Source organism: Drosophila simulans, chromosome 3R (genome assembly GCF_016746395.2).
Source record: "Drosophila simulans strain w501 chromosome 3R, Prin_Dsim_3.1, whole genome shotgun sequence".
NCBI classification, from domain to species: domain Eukaryota; kingdom Metazoa; phylum Arthropoda; class Insecta; order Diptera; family Drosophilidae; genus Drosophila; species Drosophila simulans.
The window spans coordinates 2,650,824-2,668,942 of NC_052523.2; the positions used below are offsets into that span (position 1 = coordinate 2,650,824).

An 18,119-nucleotide genomic window follows, 5' to 3' on the forward strand; every position below is an offset into this window, starting at 1 on the left:
TGGCTCAAAGACGATGTTTACAATAAATTGGCGTTCGGCAGAAACTGAAAACTTTCTTCGCAGCTGTGTGGGCCGATGGATTCTAGCCGATGGATTCCAGCCGGGGGCCACTCATACGATTACCTCATTCTCATTAAATGCGACCCCAGACGGTGGCCACCGAACAGCATGTAGCCATCATCCAATCAATCTCACTGCGAGTGGTGTCAGTCAGCGCTGCTCGAGAATTCGACGCAAAAAGAGTAGGCAAGCTGCGCCAATTGTTACTTTCACTAGTCAATAATGCAACAGGGGCAATGCATCTCCATCTCCGACAACAACAACTTTCGCATCCCGTGTCTGCGGCTTGGTAATTAAGACGGTCACAGCTACATCCCCATCTCCAGCTCGAAATAGTCATTTATTCCCAGGCAGCATGCACTGGAGTAAAGCGAAGTATGCAAATTGCACGATGCAATAGCCACCCGGTGCATGGCCAGCTTAAACCCGCATAAATGCACATTTGCACTTATTCTGATTGGCATCGTTGGCTCGAACGGCAACTGCAACTGCCACTGGCAGTGGCGCCAGGCCATCGTAATTGTATCGGGGCACGGATCGCGATTCACTTTCGATGGCCGGCTTTCATTGGGACGCACACTCACACGCAGCGGGAAGGCGGTCAATTGGCGGTTGCCTGGCTTCATAATCCCGCGACAATGCGATTCAATTTGTTGTCGATCGAACGCTGATCACCGATCGCAGATCGCAGCTAGCAGCTAGCAGATCGCAGATCGCTGACCCAGAAACTTTCAGTGGTAGTGGCATTGGCATTGGCGGCAGGAATTGCGATTCCGGTGCATGCCCCAAGCTCATACTCCATGTTCCATGCTCCATGCTCCATCTACATGAGCACTAGCTGCGAAAACCAGTAGAGTTGGCTAGTGGTTGCGGCTGCGCGATAAAAGGAGCAGCAAGCACCTCTCGGTTGCCATTTGCGAGTCGTCCATTCAGCCGTGCGGTGGTGTCCCAGTGATCTTGCAGTCATCCCGCGTTATATCGAGTCCGAATCCGAATCCAAGTTCCGACCACAAACATGCTGCTGTGTCGCGTTGTGCTGGCACTGCTGCTGCTGGTGCTACTCCACTACTGCCAGGCGGAGGATGAAGGCGAAACCACCCAGCATGGAGCAGTGCTGGTCTCCCTGGCTGAGACCATGGCCAGAGCGGCAGGATCGCAGCTCGTCCAAGCCGATCCCTTCATCTCGCGCAACCAGAAGCAGTGCTTTGAGACCCGCAGTCTGGTGTCCTGCATCAAGTACAAGGCCAGCAAATTGATCTGGAAACTGGCCACCAACAGCATGGGCTTCTTCCCCAGCGAGTACGGGCGAGATCTGGCCGGGGACAGAGGCCGCTGGCTGAGATTAGTCCAGTTGGGCGAGCCCGCCGACGAGGTGGTCGTGTTCAACGACGCCAAGAGCTTGGAAGGTGGGTCCGCGCAATCGAAAGTTGTTTTCGCGCAAATCTCCAGCTCGAATCTTCGAGCTTGGGGAGCGGGGACGGGGACTTTAATTGATCACCTGCGCCTGGTCAGTATCCACAGCAAATAGATGACCCGCTGCGGATGTTTACGATCCATCCGGTTGTAAATTAATTTGAAGAATTATAGCCTCTGGTATTGCATTTCTCGTGGCTCTAATTGACTTTGTTTGTTTTGCAGGTGACAGCGAACTGACGATGATTCTCAAGTTCCTGAAGAGGGCAGTGGAGACCTTTGGGCGAAACCATGGACTCCAACTGAGGCTGAACAGCGAGGGTGGAGCGAGAGTCATGGAGGAATCGGGTGGGTGTTGAAAAAAGCTACCATTATAAACTGAAATATAATGCACATACACTCCCCTTAGAAGCCCGATTGAAGCGCAAGAAGAAGAAGTGGCTCATCATCCTGCCCCTCGTCATCCTGATGAAGATCGCTCACCTGAAGATGACTTTGGTGAGCATGCTGATGGGCGTGCTGGGCATGAACGTGCTGCTGGTCGGCGGCGTGGGCTGGCTGATCCACTACCTTAAGTACAAGACCATGTGCAAGATCCACCCGCACCTGGTGCAGACGCACTCGCACGTCTACGAGTCAGATCCCTCGGACTACTCCCAGTTCGTGGGCAGCGGCAGCTACTCCAACTCGTACTCCCCGTACAGCTCCGGATCGGGAGCTCCTCACGAGTTGGGCGGCAATAGCTACAGCAAGGACTGGGCCACGAGTAAGGCCTACAACGCGCACAACTATCTGGACACGATCAGCAAGCGGATACAGTAGGGGATCCGAGGAACCAAACGGACTTGTGCCACTATACCGAAACCTAGTAAATTGTTACTCGTCGCCGTCATCGCGCCATTAGCTTAGGTAATTTATTTGTATCCTAATAAAGATATTTCTTTTTTTTTAATGAGCAAACCCACACTATGAAGTTTTAATAAAAGGATGGCTCAAAACAATATTAACAGAGGCTCTGAGTAGAGAGACCGAAAACGGATTACACATTAAATAATATTTATTCTGTTCACATTTTCATTACCAAATGGCAAATATAATGCCATGCGAAATTTCGATTTCATTCATACTGTCGGGCGATTTACAAAAAAAATATTAGTGCAACGGCAGCAAAGCGCGCAGTCAGAATGTAAATATTTCTCTAGGCAAATTGTACATGTACATGTATACTAACAAATACTATTTTCATATAGATTTTCAACATTTATTGGCGGTCACCAATTGAAAATCTTTCCTGAGATGATTTTCCCGCTGGCCCCGCGGATTTACCAGCGCAAACAATTCTCGTACAGGCATAAAGCAATTTGTTTATGACGAAAGCAAACAAGCACTTCCCCACAGACACCACTGGCCCAAAAAGCAAAAAAAAAAACCAAAAAACCAAATAAAAATGAAAACAAAAGCGTGTGAGTGGCGATGGGCTCTAGTGTTTACCCGGTTCTTATCAGTGGCATTGCCTTTGTTTACCAAACAATGGGGATTTGCCTTCCGAGAAGCCATTTCAATTTGGTCGAATCAATACGCCTACCAACTCCGAATTCTCTGACCGAAATCGGAAAATTAAATTTTGCCTAGGAGTGAGTTTTCAAGGAAATTTAACGGAAATGTGAAAATGCTTGCTTTGCGATTTAACGGCCGACACATTTAATATTTTTTTCTTAAATTTCTTAATTGCCACTGTCATCGCGTTCATCATGCCGAAAGTAAAGTATAGTGGCTCTTGCTTGCAGCTGGTATGTTTAAATTGGTTAAAGATTCCGTTTGCGACTCCACACTTATAAGCCAATTTACCAAATGCGGCCTGTGTGATTTAGATAAATTCATTTCACAACGAATTATGGCCGAAAGTCCAGCAACTTCTGTGGCAGACACGTGGGGTTTTTCTTATCAGCGAAAAACGAGCCATACGTTGTGCGAAGTCGTGGGGAAAGTGTCTTGGCATAGGCTCCTAATCTATATCCACACTATATTATTCACTTAACTTTTTGCCATTGGATAAAATTAAATTGAGAGTTTAGAAACACACTTCTCTTACTAGGCTGATTGCTACTAAAGTGCATTTTCAGAGAGAACACACCTCCATTACCCTGATAGATATTTTCTTAAATTTTATGCATATTGCTTCATTGAAATATACGCACTACTAACGCAGTTTATGTCATACAACCAAAAATTAATGTCATCCTCGTTTTCAGCGATATCGATTCAAATGCTAAAAAGATTTCCACGAATAACTTTGTCTGTTTGCTGCTGGCACAATGAAATATGTGTTGGCTTCCCACATAGATTTATTTGTTATTTTTGCATTTTGTTTATGCCGCAGGCGATTCTTCTTCTTCTTCTAGGCCCCAGCCGGGCCAATATAGAAATGCTATGTTCGGCGTCCTTTATGTTCCGATGTTTACCAGCTTCTTATCAGGCCTGCCTTTGTTTGCCGTACAATTTGCTGCGGACTCCCAAGAAGCCATGCCACGAATTGTTTGGCCAGCCAACTACGCACGCCCCGTAATCAATTGGTTTAATGCCAGTTAAGTCCCCATCGGGCCAACTGGCCGATATCTGCCGCAACACATGTAAATGGTTTAGCCGTGCAAATATCAGTGCGCACATTCATCTGTTTGCTCTCATTTATGGCCCGATGGCATGATGCAAAGCCAACAAAAGGCTGAATTTTAGTGTTGCTCCAGCAACTGTCAGATATGTGGAGAAAAACAACACGAATGGAAAGTGGTGTCAGCGAATGAATTTATGGGCTTTAATGTTAACTGAACGTCGGGCGAGGGGAATCAATAACTTAATGCAACTGTTACGTACACAGAAAGTTTTAGAGCAGTAGCCCATATCCTTTATGCTGGAAATTTAGCACAGTTTTGGGTTATTCCTTTCAAAACTATGCCGCTTGGTACCGAAATTTCGAGAAAGATTCCTTAACAACTTTCGTTGCATATCGCAATTTATTGCGCAGTATTGCTGAACAATACTATATGTACTATGTTTTATCATACATCACAAACTTCTGACCTAAGTTATGATTGATGATGCAAAAATTAACTATACTTAAAGTAATTGACCACTTTATTTATATTTTGTGAGTTATACCAACTGCATAGTCTTGAGTTCTTATATCACAATTTAAAAATGATAATTTAGTTAAAGAGTTATACTATATTAAAGAGTTATATACTAAGAGAGATGACAGAATCACTTTAAGCAGTTCGAAGAGTGACGTGGCTTCTGCGGATTTGGTCACCTCTATCTACGTAATAACTCAGGAATATTCATGCGTGGCAACCCAGCCACGATAAAAACTGCACTCAGATTTAAGGTATACAATCTAGTAATTACCCCAGGTTGTGTATGGTAAATTATTACTATCGTGGCGGTTAGCAGACTTGACTGATAAGACAGTCGCTTGGTGTAAATATAAACGCTTCCAGATGCTGCGAGCTCATACACTTGAGATCGCAGTGCCCTAGAACCAGTCACCATGTCCCTACCCAGCTGGCTAACAGAGGATTACATCCAAAAGGCCCTTCAGGAGTTCCACAAGGACGATCAGCTACGTGTCCAGAAGGTGTGCGCCAAGCCAGCTACAGGGAAAGGAGAGAACTTCGTGGGTGTGATGACTCGTATCTATGTGGACTTTCAGCATGGAGATGGAACCAAGCAAAAGCAGTCCTACATCCTAAAGCAGGCAGTTTCTTCAGATGCTCCACAGGCGAAAATATTCGCTGAGTACGATGTATACAACAGGGAACTGGATATGTACGACATTGTGCTGCCCAAAATGTCCAAGATTCTCCAAGAGGCTGCTTTCAACGATAAGCTGATGGCGGAAGCTATAGTCGTTGATCGGGAACGCACCGTCATGATCCTCGAGGATCTGGCTCCTCTGCGCTACACGAATGCAGACAGGGTGAAGCAACTGGACATGGCACATACTAAACTCGTCCTGGATATGATGGCAAAGTTTCACGCTGCAGCCATTATCCTGAATCAACGGGAGCCGGATCTCCTCAGCCGGAACTACTCATCGCACTTCTTCTCAAGGGGCAAAAAAGGTTACGGGCAGGTGTTTGTTGGCCTGTTCAAGGCATTCATAAGGTACGTTAAGACCAAGCCGAATCTAAAGAATCGCTATGCGAACAAGTTGGACAATATTGTCACCAATTTAATGGAATACGCCGCCAAATCTGTCGATGTGGGAGAAAAGGACCTGCAGACTCTGGTTCACGGCGATTGCTGGACTACCAACGTTATGTACCTGTACGATGATGAGGGAAATCCGACCACAGTACTCCCCATAGACTTCCAGTTCAGTACTTGGACATCTCCGGCTGTGGATTTGCATTACTTCTTCAGCACTTCGCTGAAATCCGACGTGAAGGCGGAGGAATTGGAGCTTGTGCAGTACCATTATTATGCCTTGAAAAGCACCTTGGAAGCACTTTCCTATAAGGGATCCTTCCCCAGCCTGGTTGAGTATCAGCTGCAGTTCGAGAAACGTAGATTTTTGAGTAAGTTCAGAATAAAGGAACCCTTAGATTACATTTTACTAACGACAATATTTTCTTATAAAGGCTTAATTATTGCTAACGTATTTCAACCCATAATGGTATACCAAGGCAACGAGGACTGCGACTTCATAAATTTCTATCGGGAAACCGCAGAAGCCATCAAGTTTCAGGACTCGATGTACGAAAACGAGGAAATTCAGACAAGAATTGACACAATACTACCAATTCTTGATGCCAAGGGATTTTTGGAGGCCCATTGAAATAACATATTTTTAATAATCTGTTTATCAGCTATGAATAATAATAATTTTGAGCTTTAACCAAAAATGACAAAAGTTTTTCAGAGGACAAAATGCTAAATTCGCATTTGATTTAAGCACGGACATATACAATCAAGGCTGAGGATTGTGTATTTGCAAAACACTAAAATGTTAGAAACAATAATGACTAGACAGATCTCAAGCTGTTCCCTGGGGGAATGACTTGACATTGTAGAATGTGCCATTTCACGATGACATCGTATTATAGTGGAATCACTCGAGATCTGAGATAACACAATAAAAGCTATTACAACTCTTATCGCATTTGCACCATAATAATATTATTTATGGTCTCCGATAAGGCTCTAATTCGTCAAAATATAAACGTGAGCAACCGAGCTAAGTCGTCAAAAGATTGAGGAATCGCACCACGTCAGGAATGCTTCTCACCTGGACAGGACTTATTAGTTATTCATAAAAGCCCAGCTATAGATTCCCAGCGATCGGGAAAACTATTAATTCTTGAGCTGATATCAATTTTGACTATCGGCGATGGAACGTTACAGAAGAGATCTTTAAGCAGGCCCTTCTCGAAGACGTTCAAAAGGCGAAGTCGTTCTTTAGGAGGTATCATACATCCGGAAAATGGACAAGATCGATCGACCAGGCGACCTTCCATAGAAGGAACTCGTAGAGGAAGCCGGACTGGGCGGAAAGCAAACTAGATATTCCATGGACCGAAGACCGGGTGTAAAAGCTCCAAAATTCCGTATAAGATCATTGTGCCGTATAAGTTCATCAATGCAGTGCAGTAGTTGGACTTGGTTTACACCAAGCTGACTCCGGAAATGTTAGCAAAGTTCCATGCTACCTTCATAATCCTGTGAGGCGGATATATGAGGTTCATTGATGGACAACCGAACATAAAGAAAGCAATGACAACAATTTGGAGAAGGTGCGTACCCACATCGTATAGTGTGGAGTGAGGGTAATCAGTTATGGCCATTTTCAGTTCAGCACCTTCGCCTTCGCCCACCGTTGATTAGCCCCACTGTTTGCAGTCTTAGGGACAGGAGCTCTGAGTTTGTTGAGCATAATTTTAGATTCCTACAAGCGAGCATTGACTAGTTACAATGGATCTAAAGAGACCTCAGACCTCTCTAGTGTTTATAAAAAAACACCTGTTTGATGCTTTTCGATTTTTTTTTTGTTCAGTGTTAAATCCAGGTACTGATAGATATTCATAAATAGATCAATACTTAAAAGACATTTTGCATGTATATTCCTTCGGGATGTTTCTAGTGTGGTGTTTATTCATTTTATTGTCCACAGTTAGGGTAGGTTTCCCATAATGGCTTGAATGCCAAACAACTTTTTGGAGAGCAAAGATAAGCTATCAGCAGGCACCACATTATTTTATAATAATATAATATCTCGTTTCGTCATTTTGGCGTCACATTTTGGCGAGGTATGATAAAATGCCATCTTGGCCTTAACTGTTTAGGTAGAACCATATTTTATATGACTCAAATTTCCAGGCACACGCAACTTTCTGGCATCCCCTCGACCAGTGTGCGAAGCTTTTCCACCCCTAGCTTCAGTGATAAGAAAGCTCCGCACAGCTGACGGACCAAAATCCAAAACAAACTCGAAGCGAGGGCCCACGGCCTGTTGACCAAGTGCGATGCCTTCAGTCGCGACTTTTGTGCCACGCGGCGTATACGCAACGCGCACCGGCAAATAACGAATCAGGCGGATATATCGGCGGGACAAGGCTATATAAGCAGGGGATGCGCACCAAAAGCCAACAGATGGTCGCTGACTGTGCACGCGTGTGGTTATCGGAGATCAGTAAACAGCCCAACTAAACACCGAAACTTACTGTAATAAAAAAACGGGGAATAAGCGAAATAATCAAAATGCGGCCGCATATTTATTTTGAATTTTGAGGCGGCCGAGCGGCCCCAAACTCTTTGGATCTGCACGGAATCCAGAATTCCGAGAGGTATGCCATCGACGCAGTGTTTTGTGTTTGTTTTCCCACAATGTGCCGTCATTAAAAAGTTGAAGTGTGAGGATTTCGCACGGAGCCTCGACATTTACGACCGTTTTTCCCTGATGCGAAGTGGTCCGCGGAAATTCGCTAATTGTCCGCCGGACGTTCCGCAGTTGTCGGTATTTATTATGATTATTTTTCCGAACGCGCTCCAATGAATCTGGACTGCAAGTTGTGAATATATCGAGAAAAAAATTATTATTCCCCCGCAAGTCTTTCGGGATAACAAATCTTTCGAGCACGTAATGCCAAGTGAAGTGCGTGGGCAAAGAGCAAAAATTATTTTTGAACACAATACGGGACAGTTGGTGTCCTTGAGAATCTACTGAGGTGGGTTTCGTTCGATGGGAACTTAATGAATGTGTATTTTGCGTAATGAGATGTAAACGACTGCTGCAGTTCAACAAAAAATACAACCAAAAGGTCATTTACTTAATGGGATTATTAATGGACTCTGAATAAAAGAGCGGATTTCCCGCCACATGTCGAAAAAAGTTCCGTGCGCTAAAGGAAAATTCTGACAAGAATATTGCAGCAATAATGATTATAATGACATGAAGAATTAACCATCTAGAGCCAAACAAATTGTGTATATTTATGTTTGAAATAATTAAGACAGAGCACTTATTGCTTTACTTCTTCGAGCTCTGATTAAATAAATACACTTTAGGTCTGATTAAAACATATGTTCTTGGTATTCAGTCATTTATGCTTATCGATTGGGATCGAAATTACGAAATTTGAATAAGAATCCCATTTCGACGGAAATAATTTACAAAAAAAAATTTTTTTTTTTTTATTGAAAACATTTTATTGATTGACGTTTACATTCTATAAAATAAAAAATATAACTTTAGTTAAAATAAAGATGGATACTAAATGTGAATTGCAAGTCAGGGCTATAGAGATTAGGAAAAGGATCAAAGTGCACATACATCTAACATGAAGTGTTTTGTTAATGTTAAATGAAGTTCTTATGACATGAAGTCAATTTAAAGTTTGAGGTTTTACCGCCCAACTGAGCATGACTTGAACGGGAAAGGACGTCTTCAAAGTGCGCCGGAATCTGGAAAATGTTGCAAAAGTTATGCATACCAATGTATGCGAAGCTGGAACCCCCATGGCACTTTAAAAGTGCAACTATCTTGTGCAAACTTTTAGCTCCGGGCCCGTGTGCCTGCAGCCTTAAGGATTAAGCTGTGTCAGAAACTCTGCTCAGTTTTAGGAATTTTTGGTGCATTTTAATTAAGTCGATTATGCCGGCAACCAGATTGTCCAGATTAAATGCTGGGTGCATCGGACCCCTTGAACGAAAGCATCCATTAGCTGAATTGTTATCATTTCTTTTAAGTTCAAGAGCAAAGACACAACGCGAAGTCCCATGAGTGCATTCCAAGTTGAAAACTAAGTGAGCAACTGCTGCTTTGGCAGCCGGAAAAACAGAGATTCACTCGTGTCACTCGCAGAAGGAAAAACAACAACCGACGGCCAGGAAAACAATACGGTACCACGCACTATAGCAAATATATAGCATACATATCCCCAGGGCGAAGGAGATTGCCAGGACGATGGTGAGTGTAATTGCAATATAAATACTTAAAGCCAGCTCAAGAAGCCATTTCGGAGTAGATGTCAAACGGAACGAAATTACTTTGTTCCCAAAATGAAAAAGTTTGTTCGAGTTGCTTTGGGGGAATCGGTTGTGTTCTGAGTTGGCCATATGGTTGTGTAGCAGCTCCCACTTCGTTGGCATTTGCAGAGTGCCTCGCCAGATTGAGAACCATACAAATTTCAAAATAATGCTCCCTCCTGCCGGCCAATTTCAAAACTCGGAGAAGGCTTAAAAGTCGTGTAGAGCTATATCAATTTACCTGGTTACACAATCGCATGACATTTTCGTGGTCGGGACTTTGTGTGCTCGTACTAGGGGCTTTTATTTTTATCCCAACACCCTGTGGCTTTCCTTTGACACCAAATAAGTGTTAAGCGGCACACAGAACATGATTAAATTGCGAGGGACCCAGACAAATGGCTAGAATTTGCGTTCAGCCCTTAGGCAGCTTAGCCGATTAGTTCCCTAGAAACCCAGTTTGGCTCTGTGCCAGATGTCTCCGCTTAAGCTCAGCACAGCTCTTTCCTACCAAGTGAATGATTTGGAGTTGACCAGCCGCACAGATGAGGCCAATTCAAACTGCCTTCCACCTTCATCTTGTTGAAACTAAATCGCCTTCAATTAATAAGGAAAAAGTCCTGGGGCAAGCAAAGGGCGCCCAATAACCGTCTGATAAATTCATCAGGCGGCTGTGTTTCCAGCAAACAAATCGCACAAGCAGCAATAAAATTCATCTTATAGTGGGCGAAACAAGAGACCCACCGCAAATAAATCACAAAAATAGCTGACTAAAAGTGCCAGCAGCTTGGAATCCGCACGAGCTTCCCGGAAAACGGATGGCATTTAAAATCTTTGTCATGCTCCGCTTATCCAGTGAGGCGGAAATACTGTAGGCACTCGGATTGCAAAAATTATTCCAATTTTGTGACAACTGCCGATTACTTGAGGCTGCTTTACATAATTTTCCCCACACAAACTTCCTTTCTGCTTCCAGGCTGAGAAAGCAGCTGCGCAGTGATTTCCCCTTTTGCTTTGGGGAACAGAACATGTAAATTCAATTTCCACCTTGCAAGTCAATCCATCGAAGTCGTTGTTGTTTTGGGCTGTGATTGGAACTTTTGCGACAAATTGGTGATCAACTACGGACAGTGTTTTATGCTCCTTTTTCCTAGGCTGAAACTTTCCATTAGGTCCTTGCCCGCAGCGGAAGGGGAATCCCACTTTGCAGACTGGCCAGTTTGCGGTCGACAGACTTTTCCATTTAGGACTCCTATGTTTGAGTTGAAGTGCAAATATTAGTCAATTAAGAGCCGGCCAACTTGAAATTAAATTTCCATGGAAACTTGCTCTTCGCCTCGATGCCCGATACCCGATACCCGATGCCCCGAAATTCCCACACCCTATCTGGTATCTGGCGAGTTAATCCCCCGATTGGCGAGATTTATTAGCGCCTCATTTATCGCAGCTGTCAGGGGCACATAATGCATACCTTTGGGCGCCTCTATAAGTCTGTTTCGCCCACCTTCGAGTGAGGCATCGGATTTTATCGATACTGACAAGTGCGCAGCCATCCGGCGCATAAAATTACACAATTATTTTTAGCAAATGTCGTCATTTATAACCTGCCTGTTCTGTTTCTGTTTTTGTGTGTTTGCTTTGGTATCTGGATCTGGGTCTGACGGCTGTCCCTCGACACCGGAATATCTTGATCTGGCTACAAATACCAGGCATCAAAACCAAACGCACATTTCCCCGGAGGAAACGGCACTTTTGACTTTTTCCAATTAAATGCATGTCTCGCCCTGATGTGCTGCATAAATTACGGCGACGGGTAATGCATGAATATTTACGAGGGAAAACAACCGACTAACTGAGATATTGCATAAATTGACTACAAATGGGAACACATTTTTCACAAATAAGGGACTTGCGAAACTTTAAAACAAAGCGAATTATCTTGCCTTGCCAAAGTTATCCTGTAGCAGATAATTCGAGAGTCGAGTCGAGTCGAATCGAGTCCTTTGAGTCAAGGCCATTGTCTGTGTTCAGAAGGGCATTAAAAGGCGAATGCCAAGGGCGTTTAAAGTTTTATCAAGCCCCGAGATCTGAACTCAATTATTAAAATGGCTCACTGGCAAATGGATTTAGCATCAAGATGAGGCGATAAGCACTATGATTTTACGTTGACATAGATAGTTCTGTAACCGCTTTTTAGCTTTTAGACTTCCGTTTGATTTTCAGTGTCCAACAACAAACATAACTTACATACATACAACCATTGTATCTGTGTCTTTGTCTATTTTTCGATTTTTTTTTTTTGAAAGTTTTGAAAATCTGCATTGATGTACAGAAAACCACTTTTTTCTAATAGTAATACATTTGATGCAATTGTATATTTTGGTATCCTTAAAAATGGAATTTAATAGAACCTAAATGTCTTTAATAATGATGATCTAGTAAATAACCCAAATTCTACGTAAGGTTACACTGTATTTCTCCCAGTGTCTGTCTGCGACTAAGTGAGTGAGTGAGGCGTCAGAACTTTCATGCATGTCGTATGCCCATAGAATCCTTTGGTGCTGGGCCACCTACTGGCACCGAACAAACTTTTTATACGATTATTGCCCCGTATTTCAGGCCACAAAGCATTAAACAAGTCAGTGGAATTTGCCATTCGCAGCTCGCTAGAAAGTGTGGCGTGTGCAGCAAGCCAATCTCATAAATCATACGTGATGTGGCACGCAAAGTTGCTGCTTCCTTGCCCCCTGACAATTGAATATTTCATGCCGCGGATTTGGGGAATAATGAGACCCTGCTTGCCTCCTTCGTTCCCCAGATAATCAGCATGAACCAGACGGAACCCACCCAGCTGGCGGCTGGGGAGCATCTTAGTGGATACGCCAGCAGCAGCAACAGCGTGCGCTATCTGGACGACCGGCATCCGCTGGACTACCTTGACCTGGGCACGGTGCATGCCCTCAACACCACTGCCATCAACACCTCGGATCTGAACGAGACTGGGAGCAGGCCGCTGGACCCGGTGCTCATCGATAGGTTCCTGAGCAACAGGGCGGTGGACAGCCCCTGGTACCACATGCTCATCAGCATGTACGGCGTGCTAATCGTCTTCGGCGCCCTAGGCAACACCCTGGTGGTCATAGCCGTCATCCGGAAGCCCATCATGCGCACTGCTCGCAATCTGTTCATCCTGAACCTGGCCATATCGGGTGAGTTGCCATTCCCACTGACAGCCGGAGCAAGTGTGAGTCTCATCCGAGCGGACTTTCAGACCTACTTTTATGCCTAGTCACCATGCCGCTGACCTTGATGGAGATCCTGTCCAAGTACTGGCCCTACGGCTCCTGCTCCATCCTGTGCAAAACGATTGCCATGCTGCAGGCACTTTGTATTTTCGTGTCGACAATATCCATAACGGCCATTGCCTTCGACAGATATCAGGTTAGTCGCTGCTCGAGCCTTTTTTAATGCCAACGTTAGTATGTAAATGGGGCCATCAATGGGGCAAATCGTGTTCCGATATTAATGAGGTGAATGCCTTCAATTTGTAACCATTAAATTTGACGTTGAGGGAAAATCGATGGGCTCTGAGTAAATATTTGGCGATTACATAAGGGCTTAACCCACGATTAAACCTATTTTTATGGTGTCGAAACAAGGACCATTAAAAAGGGTTGATGGATTATAAACAGAAGGATTATTAGGTATTGATTATAAATAGCCGGAATATTCTGGGGGTAAATACTCATACTTAAAAGGTGGGATGTGGAGCAGTAGAACGCATATAAATTAATCCGAATTTTTAATCAATTTAAGGCGAGTTTACAATTGGTGTTTCTTACATTATTAAACAAAGAAATCCTTCTAAGTTTGCTTTAATATCATTTTATACTTACCCAATTATTGATGATTAAATAATAGTAATTGCCTGGTTAGAAAACCAATTCTAATTGTACTTCACACTCTTATAGCAATCGATTAAATATTATATTTGCTTATAAATTCCCAGTTAAATATGTTTTTGGACTCAGTATAATTCACAGTGCCAAACCCTGAGATATCCTAACCGTCTTACCTCACTTCTAGGTGATCGTGTACCCCACGCGGGACAGCCTGCAGTTCGTGGGCGCGGTGACGATCCTGGCGGGGATCTGGGCACTGGCACTGCTGCTGGCCTCGCCGTTGTTCGTCTACAAGGAGCTGATCAACACAGACACGCCGGCGCTCCTACAGCAGATCGGGCTGCAGGACACGATCCCGTACTGCATCGAGGACTGGCCAAGTCGCAACGGGCGCTTCTACTACTCGATCTTCTCGCTGTGCGTACAATACCTGGTGCCCATCCTGATCGTCTCGGTGGCCTACTTCGGGATCTACAACAAGCTAAAGAGCCGCATCACCGTGGTGGCCGTTCAGGCGTCCTCCGCCCAGCGAAAGGTGGAGCGGGGGCGGCGGATGAAGCGCACCAACTGCCTGCTGATCAGCATCGCCATCATCTTTGGCGTTTCTTGGCTGCCGCTGAACTTTTTCAACCTGTACGCGGACATGGAGCGCTCGCCGGTCACTCAGAGCATGCTAGTACGCTACGCCATCTGCCACATGATCGGCATGAGCTCCGCCTGCTCCAACCCGCTGCTCTACGGCTGGCTCAACGACAACTTCCGTAAAGAATTTCAAGAACTGCTCTGCCGTTGCTCAGACACTAATGTTGCTCTTAACGGTCACACGACAGGCTGCAACGTCCAGGCGGCGGCGCGCAGGCGTCGCAAGTTGGGCGCCGAACTCTCCAAGGGCGAGCTCAAGCTGCTGGGGCCGGGCGGTGCCCAGAGCGGTACCGCCGGCGGCGAGGGCGGTCTGGCGGCCACCGACTTCATGACCGGCCACCACGAGGGCGGACTGCGCAGCGCCATAACCGAGTCGGTGGCCCTCACGGACCACAACCCAGTGCCCTCGGAGGTCACCAAGCTGATGCCGCGGTAAAGCACAGGGTAGTCCTAAGGTCCTTGAGGTCTGGTCTCGTGTCTAAGTCCTCAGGACACACGCGTGCATGTCCTTTTGTGCGCCCTCGGGCTGATTGGATTTGCATGCTCCAAACGTCGCTGCTGCTCGCTTTACGTTTCACTTGTTCCAACTGCAACTGCCACCTCTGCAGCACACTGAACGAAAAGCCGTGTCCTTTAATCGGGAAACACTCTGGCTGTTAATTCTATAAGCAGACGAGTCAAACGTTTCTAGCGTTCTAAAAGTTCCTAGCTTATGTTTATTTTTATATTATTATTATTTATTTTTATTTATTTTATTTTATATATCAATAACGATAGCTTCGTTCCCAATTATATGCTTGTTTTCATCTTTTTTAATGTAACAATTGATCAAAAGCCAAAAGCAAGATTTGAAATATTTGTGAAAATATCGTTTCCCAATTTGTTCACCTTAACTTTATCTTAAGATACTCCTAATCTTTATTCCGATAATCATTAACTTAACATTACTAATTGTACAAATATTTCTGATCTAAGGGGCTTGCTCTTTCCGGCTCCAACATGGATTACTTTTCAGTTGACTAACTAGGCATATATTTTTGTCAGTGTATGCATGCGCTTCTCTTATCGTTGCCTTGTCGAGCTGTAACTCTTGTCGTTGCCATGTTGTGACATTATTTGCTTTTGAGCAGCAATCGATTATGACCCGCCTTTTGTGACACATTTTCAGTTTGGAACAGTACTAAATTGGCAATCAATCCTGGAGCAGCGGGCGGCTGGAGCAGCGTTCTAGGGAGGCGACTGACTGTCGCCCTTAGACTTAACACATATTGTCCAGTGATCCAAAGCCAAGCTGAGTTAGCCCTAAGTTAAGACACACCCGAGTAAGAGCTTGAAGCCTGTAATCTATTCTTAAACGACCATCTCATGGCATCCATCATCAACGTCGGACTAAGTCTATGGTTAGATCACTTTCGTATCGAATGCCGAAAAGTAATTGAATGAGCCCCCAATTGGATTTCGGGTATTTGATAAGTCGAATATGCCTAAGACTCGAATAAGTTCTCTCAACAGTTCCTAGGAAATATTTTCGTTTTATCTCATAGCATTTCTTGGTATCATCTAAGCTAAGGATTAGCTATAATTGATGTTCCGTTCGCTATTCAATAATGATAGGATAAGTTGAAGTTCACTAAGCCAAAGTGAATTTAAAGTATAGTCCATAATTGTAAAAGATAACTTTAAAATAAATGTCAGCTGCTCTTAAACATTCAATGCAATTGTTTTAATATCTGCAATGGGCGAAGAGTGCACAACACCGAATAAATTCGTAATAAATGTTGTTTGAAAAAGCCTTCATTTTAAATCGTTTTCACTGCAAATGTGCAAGTTTGGCTGAAGTGCCAATTAGAGAAGCCTCTTTCATTGTCAAAATGTGCAAATTAAAGAGTTTTCAAAGTCCGAAACTTGCGAATGTTTATTTTCCTTACACAAATGAAGTGTCACTTTGCAATAAATATGTATCTAAAATTATGCAAGGTAAGTTATCTTAAGATTCTGTATAGGTATGGAGTAGGTAAGGTATGTAAATTGAAATATATTTGATCTCTTTAAAGACATTTCAACACGATTTAAATGATTCCCTAGTAAGTGAGCCAAAAAAGGGACACCGTGTCTCGAAGTTTAACAACCACAGCAATAAAGAGCAGCTGACCCGCCCAACACTTAACCTTTGAGACTTTTGTGGGTTCGACACTCAAGCAGCCGCAGCATAAAAACCTACGACCCATAAAAATAGCGCATGAGTATGTGCGACACAGCAGTAAGGAAGTTCAAGAACCAGAATACCTGTAGATATAGGATATATACTTGAGAAACACTGCTTTTAAAGAGCTGAGCAGCCCACTAGCAAGGCCCTTGAAACTTAAATAGCCATACCAATTAAGGTAGTTTCGGGTTTCGGTAATAATTAAGTCATTAGCAGATGTGGTAAGGCCCTCTGGATGAGCGACAGGTATGCGAAATTAGTGTATGATTAAATTTCAATTTGGGAAGAAGCACCTTCGTGGGCGAAAGGTCGGTGTCACCATCTCCTCAAAGTCGCAGGTGGGTGCATAGTTCGGCGACGTGTGACACAAACGTGACCGGTGGCGAGTGAATTATGGATCATAGCCGAAAAGAGAAATGTTCCCACCAGGCACCGGCAGCGTGAAAATAAAGCAAAAAACAAAATAAACTAATTAAAAATTTCGTTGGGAATGAGTGATGCGACAGGTGAGGCCTCATCACCTCACCTGTTTCTGGCTGCTGTAAAACTGTCAACGGTTTGTTTTGACGGCTCGTAACGGCCTTTTGCACTCGAGCTCGTGAAAGTGTTTACCTTACTTTTTGTCACACTCAGCCGGCTCCACACCATCCACTCCCATACCCAGCCCCTTGGTCAACACCATCATCGCCATCCTCTCCACGGAGTGCTGATTACGCAGACCCATCTCACTTTCTTCTCATGCAGATTGCGCAATGCTGACAAAAGCATTCTGGGTGTGTGAGAGTATCGCCAAGCAGCTAGAGTTAACCAAACTTGCCGGCATCGAAATTTTTCGAAGCCGGCGTGAGCTGGCAATTAGCATATTTATGAGTAAAAGTGAAATTAATGATTGGAATAAAATTCAAAGCAAAGGTTTGCAAATATTTGCGGCAGGCCGAGACCCTCTCCGCATACCAATCGATCGGATTCAGACTCATACTTGGATTGAGTCGAGATGTAACGTAATATATGGATGGGTTCAAGGCACCAAAGACTTTGCATCCCGCTGGCGTTGGACACATGTCAATCGAAAATGATAGAGGATGCCGGGCTTTCTTTGACATCTTTGGCGGCTCTTTAATAGGTGCTAAATGAATTCGCAACGAGCACTTTCACAGGGGATGGCCAAAATGGGTGATACCCGCAGTCAATTGTTCAGCCGTTTCTCGGGCAAAGAAGTTGGCCCCGATTTGCGTTGGGCTTTTAGAAAACATTGCTCTGACCATTGTTACATTGAGAGTGGTTATTGATTTTGCGGTCTCATAAACTGGCTTTCATTTCGTTTTGGCTTTTGAGCTTCCCAGTGGTTCAGTGGTTCGTCGGCCTGGTGGTTTGAT

At 44.3% G+C, this 18,119-nt stretch overlaps 2 protein-coding genes across 9 annotated transcripts; both read left to right on the forward strand.

The window, feature by feature from the left end:
* Window positions 1–957: 957 nt before the first annotated feature.
* LOC6726927 lies at window positions 958–2,437 on the forward strand. Its single transcript, XM_002102293.4, has 3 exons — window positions 958–1,466; window positions 1,699–1,821; window positions 1,883–2,437. The coding sequence occupies exons 1-3, from the start codon at window positions 1,076–1,078 to the stop codon at window positions 2,293–2,295; spliced, it is 927 nt and encodes a 308-aa protein (XP_002102329.1). The 5' UTR covers window positions 958–1,075; the 3' UTR covers window positions 2,296–2,437.
* Window positions 2,438–4,973: 2,536 nt separating this feature from the next.
* LOC6726929 (neuropeptide F receptor) lies at window positions 4,974–16,250 on the forward strand. 8 transcript variants are annotated; one of them, XM_039294928.2, is made up of 7 exons: window positions 7,888–8,693; window positions 9,715–9,934; window positions 12,812–13,202; window positions 13,265–13,434; window positions 14,080–14,656; window positions 14,726–14,969; window positions 15,706–16,250. In XM_039294928.2, the coding sequence occupies exons 2-7, from the start codon at window positions 9,932–9,934 to the stop codon at window positions 15,719–15,721; spliced, it is 1,401 nt and encodes a 466-aa protein (XP_039150862.1). In that variant the 5' UTR covers window positions 7,888–8,693; window positions 9,715–9,931; the 3' UTR covers window positions 15,722–16,250. The 8 variants fall into 8 exon arrangements, 7 of the variants coding, with proteins under 7 accessions (XP_039150862.1, XP_039150857.1, XP_039150858.1 ...); XM_039294923.2 differs by having other exon boundaries at window positions 7,892–8,693; window positions 14,080–14,969; XM_039294924.2 differs by having other exon boundaries at window positions 7,892–8,693; window positions 9,721–9,934; window positions 14,080–14,969.
* The last annotated feature ends 1,869 nt before the right edge of the window (window positions 16,251–18,119 follow it).